Source organism: Notolabrus celidotus, chromosome 18 (genome assembly GCF_009762535.1).
Source record: "Notolabrus celidotus isolate fNotCel1 chromosome 18, fNotCel1.pri, whole genome shotgun sequence".
NCBI classification, from domain to species: Eukaryota; Metazoa; Chordata; class Actinopteri; order Labriformes; family Labridae; genus Notolabrus; species Notolabrus celidotus.
Genome location: NC_048289.1, coordinates 1,840,565 through 1,848,047, shown reverse-complemented (window position 1 = coordinate 1,848,047; position 7,483 = coordinate 1,840,565). Strand labels below are relative to the sequence as shown.

Sequence of the window (7,483 nt, the reverse complement as noted above, 5' to 3'; positions counted from 1 at the left end):
AGATCACACAGATCAGTTTTAGTCACATTTCAGTCCCTTTGTAGTTTAAGTTTGATAACTGATATCTGTTAATGGAGGAGGAGGGGTTTATGACATATACTGCAGACAGTCACCAGGGGGAGCTCTGAATCTTGAGGCTTCAGAGTCAGTAAACATTGAAGGCTGATTTATACTTCTGCGTCCCCCCTACACAGCAGGGTCTGACACGGACATGAGCCCCACATACTCGTGCGTCGATGTGTCCATGTCGCGCAGCAATTCTCCTCTGAAACGCTTGAGGGCAGTGCGGTCTCTCTGATAGCCGGTCGCCTGCTTCCGGCCCCGCTACAATCTCTGTTTCCTTTTCCACAGAGATTCAGAGCGTGTTCTGTTAATCTACAGCTGATACATGTTGCTGTTTATCATACAGACATGATGACATGAAGAATAGAGAGGAGGAGATGAAATACACGGACGATGAGCAAGGATCCCGGAAGTGCTGTAAATGCAGGAAATACAATGCTAACGAGTGGACCAATCACAGGGCTTGCGACGTGTAGTTACATTTTGGAGGAGGTGCACGTCAGCTACGTGTGTAGGCCTCTTCGTAGGTACGGGAGCTACACGGACCTCCGGCGTAGGGTACGCCGTCAATTGGATGTTGAAGTATAATATATATATCAGCCTTTATGGAGTCTCTGAAGGGACACTGTCTATGGAGAGAATATTGTGTCTTTAATATGCAATCAAAAATAATGGATTTGAGAACAAAAAACAATTTTGCAAACAAAATTATGATTTGAAAAATATGAAATAATGCTATGAATAATGGAAATATATTTGTGATTAAAAATGTATCTTTATAAATCCACTCTTTTTTTGTAACAAACAAAATTATTATTCTCACGAACCACAGATTCGTTTGCGTTTCCAGTTTTTGCGTTTGCGTTTCCAGTTTTTGCATTTGCGTTTCTACATAACTGTCATGGGCGGGACCTCCCCTGAGAGATGCAAGAAGCCTCCTGATTGGTCAGTCTCACTCAGAGAGACGGTGTGACAACTTCCGCCCCAACAAGTTGTTGCCGCGAAGGGAGACATATCAACATGGAGAAACAGGTACGTTTTGAGTAACATACCTGTCTATTTTCTGTCTTATTGGTGATATTAAGGTTACACTTGTCGTTCGTTCTTCCAGTGTTTTTTTCCTGATGCTGCTTTCTAGTACCAGCGACAGTGATAAATAAAACATGATCAAACCCTAAGGGTTGAAGGTCAGTGAAAATATGGCCCCTTTTATGCTTTTAGTTTCTTTTTACTTAACTTAAAGGAGGAATGACCCCTCAACAATCCACACACAGGCCTCCTGATTTGTTCTGATAGTATATCTAATGAAAAAGTTTGTTTATTTATTTATAAACAGGCCGATAACTATGAAATTAGGATAACTGTCACTAAAGCCGGGCGGTAATAAAGTCAGTCACTTATGACGAGCACACAGCGTGTTAAGTGTTAATGTCTGATACCGCCGTCTAAAACGGTTAGGGGAAAAAAACACTGGAAGAACGAACGACAAGTGTAACCTTAATAGCACCAATAAGACAGAAAATAGACAGGTATGTTACGCAAAACGTACCTGTTTCTCCATGTTGATATGTCTCCCTTCGCGGCAACAACTTTTCACTCTCTGAGTGAGACTGACCAATCAGGAGGCTTCTTGCATCTCTCAGGGGAGGTCCCGCCTATGACAGTTATGTAGAAACGCAAATGCAAAAACTGGAAACGCAAACGAATCTGTAGTTCGTGAGAGTAATAATTTTGTTTGTAACAAAAAAAGAGTGGATTTATAAAGATACATTTTTAATCACAAATATATTTCCTTTATTCATAGCATTATTTCATATTTTTCAAATCATAATTTTGTTTGCAAAATTGTTTTTTGTTCTCAAATCCATTATTTTTGATTGCATATTAAAGACACAATATTCTCTCCATAACTGTCTTTATTAATCTAGTCTTAGTTAGAGACACAAGAGTCTAAAAACACTCTCAGAGCAATTTTATTCATTTTATCATGTTTGCAGCCTTGCATGAATTAGTGAAGGGGCTGAAACCAGCCTCAATTCCACAGCTTGGCCTCATGCTGGGTCGACTGAAAGTTAGGTGGAGTAAGCAGGTTTCACACAAGCGGCAACCTCCAGCAACGAGAACTGAAGCCCACAGTGAAGTGTTAAAAACGGCAGTTCATCGAGCGTCCACTAGAGGCTGGCTCCGGAAATGCTGGAAACCACATACACACCCATTCAAAGAAGACGATCTTTACAGCAGAAATAAACATGTTTACAGCCTGGTTCAAAAACAAGTGTAGTCTGGATAGATCATTTCTTGATCGGCACACACTGTACAGGGGGTGAAGTTTTTCATAACGCAGCAATTTTGAAGATATTAAGATTACGAGTTTTCCATTCTGAGAGGCACAGCTGACTTGATTGACAGGCGGGAACACTGTATCTGTTGGCAGTGGCGCCGTATAGGGGGAAAGAGTTAGGATGAATCTAGGGGCCCATGACTGACAGGGGCCCGAAAATAGGAATTGAATTAAAAAAAAAAAAAAAAAATTCAGAATTAATATTTTATTCAGAATAGGGTAATTTAAAAAAACGGTCCCGTTGTCTGCATAAAATGTCAGAGATCTCTACTTTATTTGGGCAAATTCATATTAATCATCCTGAGTCGTGCTCATCAGCTGTGCCGCGCAGACAGAAGTTGCACATTTTAGCTGCGCTAAAGGCAGCTAGCTGCGCTAAATGCAGCTAGCTGTGCTAAAGGCAGCTAAAATGTCTGGAGAGCAAAATCTGGGTCCCAGAAAAGGAGGGAAAGAAAGGAGAGAGAGAAGAAAGGGCGACAGTATGTCACCCAGATTTCTCCAGGAAAGGTTGGTCTAGTCTTTGAGTGTTTAAAATCAACCTGTTTGCTGGTTTGATGTCCACAATGAGATGAACTACGTTTGAGCTAATTCTACTAAATGGGTTTCCCCGCCCTCCCTACCAGACTCAGCAGCTGATATATCAGCAGGTGCACTGTCTCCCCACAACTTCCCCCAACCCAATGAACAAGAAGGTGAGACACGTAGCATGTCAATTAGCATTATTGAAGGGGGTCTGTGGGAATCTCATTTTTCTCTCTCTATCTTTACTATTACAAAAGCCTTTAAAAACAAAGCTATTGCTAAGCTACATAAGCTACAGCCGATAGTCTGTTTTGGATGCTGGGCAGATTGAAGCATTGAGTGATTTAGTCTGTTTTAATGTCACAGAGGTTACTCAAATAATACCTTCAAATCAGAGATTTTGATGCTGACTGAATTTTGGGCGGTCCCACGAGGGGCAATTTGTTTAAGTAGCTTTAACCTCTTAATAAATGTAATTAATAAACTTGATCCGATAAACTTGAACACAATAAAGTATCAAATCTAGTGTGAGGTAAAGAGGTGGGCTTTGAGCCTCCTCGCTAACAGCTACAGTGTTCCCGCCTGTCAATCAAGTCAGTCATGTCCTTAAATGAGTCAAAACTCATACTCTTAATATCTTCTGGACTGTCACGTTTTTAAAAAGTTCCTCCCCCGTACAGTGTGTGCTGATAGAGAAATGAGCTATCCGATCTACACTTGTTTTTTGAACCAGGCTGTAAACATGTTTATTTCTGCTGTAAAGATCAGCTTCGTTGAATGGGTGTGTATGTGGTTTCTGGTGTTTCTGCAGCCAGCCTCTAGTGGACACTCAATGAACTGCAGTTTATAACACTTCAGCATGGGCTTCACATTTTGAGACTGGAGGTTGCTGCTTGATTTAGATATGAGAACTATGTTTTCCTCAGAGATGTTTGAACTATATATGCAATAATTACATAAATCTAGACACATAAAGCCTGTTAAAGCCCTTGACAGATATTAAGCTTAATATTTTGGTGTCATATAACAACATACACCTCACTGTTTTAATATTGTTGTTCTTCATATAATGTTTTTGTATGCTATGTTCATGTTCTTGAATTGATTACTTTTTAAAGATTCTTTATAATTAAACACAGTAAAGTATGTCCCATGTGTTTTCATATATAGCATATAAACACTTGTATACACACACTTGTTGTTGTTGTTGTTTGTATGACTCACACAGAGGTCACTCCTCAGCTGCCCATACTGTGTTGACACCCAAAACCCCCTCCTGTCATTCAAGGTGATGTAGGGATCGTCTGGGTACCTGGTCCGATACTTCTTCAAGAACCCTCCCTCGAAGTCCGCCAGGACCCCGTCCATGTCCACCAGGACTCTCAGTGGGGTGTTAGAAGCAGATGAAGACATTTTCAGACAAATCCTCTTAATGGGCTCACAGAGGGAACTTGGACGAGATGCAGCGAACAGTAAAAACATGGTAAAGTTCCTGGTATCTTCGAGTGGAAACTATGAATGAACTTAAAGTAAAGGATCAGTGTTTAGTTGGTAGTCTCGGTCTGACAGTAGTCCTTCCTCATAGTCAGATCCTGGTGTTGTTTGTCGTCAGTCCGGTGGGAACTTTAGGTCACAGGCTGCTGCTAGCTGTTAGGCCGCAGACTTCAGAGTCCTGTTTGCATCGTTTATTTGATGTTATTGGCTCCACTGCTAAAAGACAACACTGTATCTGTTTCAGGGGATAGTGGAGCAACCTACACTAATACTCAGACTTCGAACTTTACAGCAGAAGTCCAGCAGGGCCATGTGTAAAGGACCTTATTACTAAAGAAGTACAGACTGTACTGCAGGCATGTTCACAACAAAGATATTACAGGAGAACAAGATCATTCACTTCACCTACGAGTTTAAAGTGTGTAAACTGTTTTACGTTCTTGCATATTTTCAGCAAAAAGATAATAATAATAATAATAATAATAATAATAATAATAATAATAATAATAATAATAATAACAATATTAATAATATTAATAATAATGATAATGATAATAATGTTATTATTGTTATTTTTGTTGTTATCATCATCATCATTATTTGTATTCTTATTATGATTATTATAATACTATAACAATAATTATAATAATATAATAATTATTGTTATATAATTAAAATTATTATTGTTATCATCATCATAATTATAATTGTTATTATTATAATTATTATTATTTTTGTTGTTATCATCATCATCATTATTTGTATTCTTATTATGATTATTATAATACTATAATAATAATTATAATAATATAATAATTATTGTTATTATATTATAATTATTATTGTTGTTATCATCATCATAATTATAATTGTTATTATTATAATTATTATTATTTTTGTTCCATTTATTATGAAAAGGGTTAGAGCGCAACATATTTTTTATCCCTAGCTTTGTTTGGTTTTGTATTTTGTTTGTCAATATTTTTAATAAATTCTCAGTTTGTTTAATTTTATACGGCTTAAATTTCATTTTTGGGTAAACCTGTTTTACAATGCAGGAGTCAGAAACATCACGTCCTGCAGAAGTGGCAAAGAAGGTTTTTGCAAAAAGTTGCCACTACAAAAAGAAAGACACACGATACTCCAGTAACCAAAGGTTCAATGGTTATTAAATATAGATTACAACTCAACTCAACTTTATTCATATAGCACCTTTCCTACATAAAAACATGTAGCCCAAAGTGCTTCACAGAATAACAGAGGCAGAAAACAACAGCAATGGTAAAATTATAAAAGGCATGATTATAAATAAAATACTTAAAAATAAAATAAAATCAATACAGTAAAATTAATAAAATAAGTAAGAGTGGAAAGAAAGTTAAAAATAAGGTAGGGTTAACAAGATCAGATGAATACAAGAACTAAATTGATAAATAAATAATTATTTTTTATAAATAAGATAAATAAATGTTAAAACAATGATTCAGATAATATTTATTAAAATAATGACAAAAATAATAAAAATAATAATAACAAATAACAAACAAAATTACAATAAATAATTTAGATATTAGATAAGATAGTCTTTTATTCACCCCACAACAGGGAAATTTAGTGTTACAGCAGGAGTAACAATAAAGAGGATATAAAATAGTAATACTTTAAATAACTTTTCTATCTATCTATCTATCTATCTATCTATCTATCTATCTATCTATCTATCTATCTATCTATCTATCTATCTATCTATCAACTGGAACCAAGTTTTTGCAGGCGATGACATGCATCTTGTTGTATTTAAGGAAAAGTGTCATTTACATAGATCAATAGGCAGTTTCATACATTATATTTAAACTGTTAGAGTTAGACTGAAAATGAGAAAGAGTTAGAGTTAAGCCACATAATGCTATAATATAACCACCAGCTATAACCCTGCAGGGAGTACAGAAACAAACATCTTCAGTGGTCCAGAGAATGGGTGAATGGATACATAGATAATGTAAATAAAATATATATGTCACGTTAATGTGTGGAAGTTTAATTTATCTACTCAGTTTTATTGACATTTTTAGCCTTCATTTTATTTTTTACTCTTATTCTTACCCTTTTTAAATGTATTTATTTTTTAACTATTTATATTCTAAATATTAATTTGACGCTTTAACTTATTTTAATTACACATATTTTATTGTTGATTTCTTTATTAGACCTTTACTTTACCAGGTAAAAATGTTTGAGAACCAGTTCTCATTTACAAACATGACCTGACCAAGAGACGCCAACAGGAACATATACACACACACGGACATATAAACATAAAATAGAACAAAAGTGAAGAATTAATGTGCAATGTGCGCAAGGTGTAAAAAAGTATGTGTGTATAAAAGTCAATCAATCAATCAATCAATCAATCAATCAATCAATCAATCAATCAATCAACCAATCTTTATTTGTATAGCGCCAAATCACAACTAACGTTATCTCAAGACTCTTTTACAAACAGAGCAGGTCTAGACCACTCTATGTCAAATTATGAACAGAGACCCAAATTCCCAGAAAGTACGCATGTAAGTAAAGCCTGAAGTGATCAGTCGAAGTTGTGCATTATTCTCTATTTTAAAATCCTTTTTTGTTTTTTAATGTCTTGCCATTATTTTATTTCTGCTTCTTTCTTGTTTTCAGTCGCTGTAAAGCCCTTTGTGTTGCATTTGATTTGTATGAAAGGTGATATATAAATAAAGCTTGTTTGATTGGTTGATTTATCTGCATGATTTTCATTTTGAGTTGTATTTTCTGACTTACCAAAAACCCATGGTGTAAAGAATGTATTTAGATAGCTCTTGCAACTACTAACATCTTTGTTCAATACCAGCTGAAGCGTACGTCACTTCCTGTTTACATTTTAAAGGGGAATACCAACACATCTGTCCTGAAAACGACAACTAAAGTTAATTGAATGACTAAATAACACCTAAAAACGTATTTTCATCAGAATATTACTTTCTACCCTCCCAGAAGAGAAATAGGATTGTTCTTTTGAAGGTACGCTCCAACCACTCTCTT

The 7,483-nt window shown here is 35.7% G+C and overlaps 1 protein-coding gene across 1 annotated transcript in view; it reads right to left on the bottom strand.

Annotated features, from left to right (window-relative positions):
- Positions 1–4,800, bottom strand: part of LOC117830607 (5'(3')-deoxyribonucleotidase, mitochondrial-like) — an 11,659-nt gene extending 6,859 nt beyond the window's left edge. The window contains exon 1 of the mRNA XM_034708821.1: positions 4,151–4,800. Coding sequence (XP_034564712.1) covers positions 4,151–4,408 — 258 coding nt within the window. The 5' untranslated portion in view covers positions 4,409–4,800. The remainder of the gene's footprint in view (positions 1–4,150) is intronic.
- Between the last annotated feature and the right edge of the window lie 2,683 nt (positions 4,801–7,483).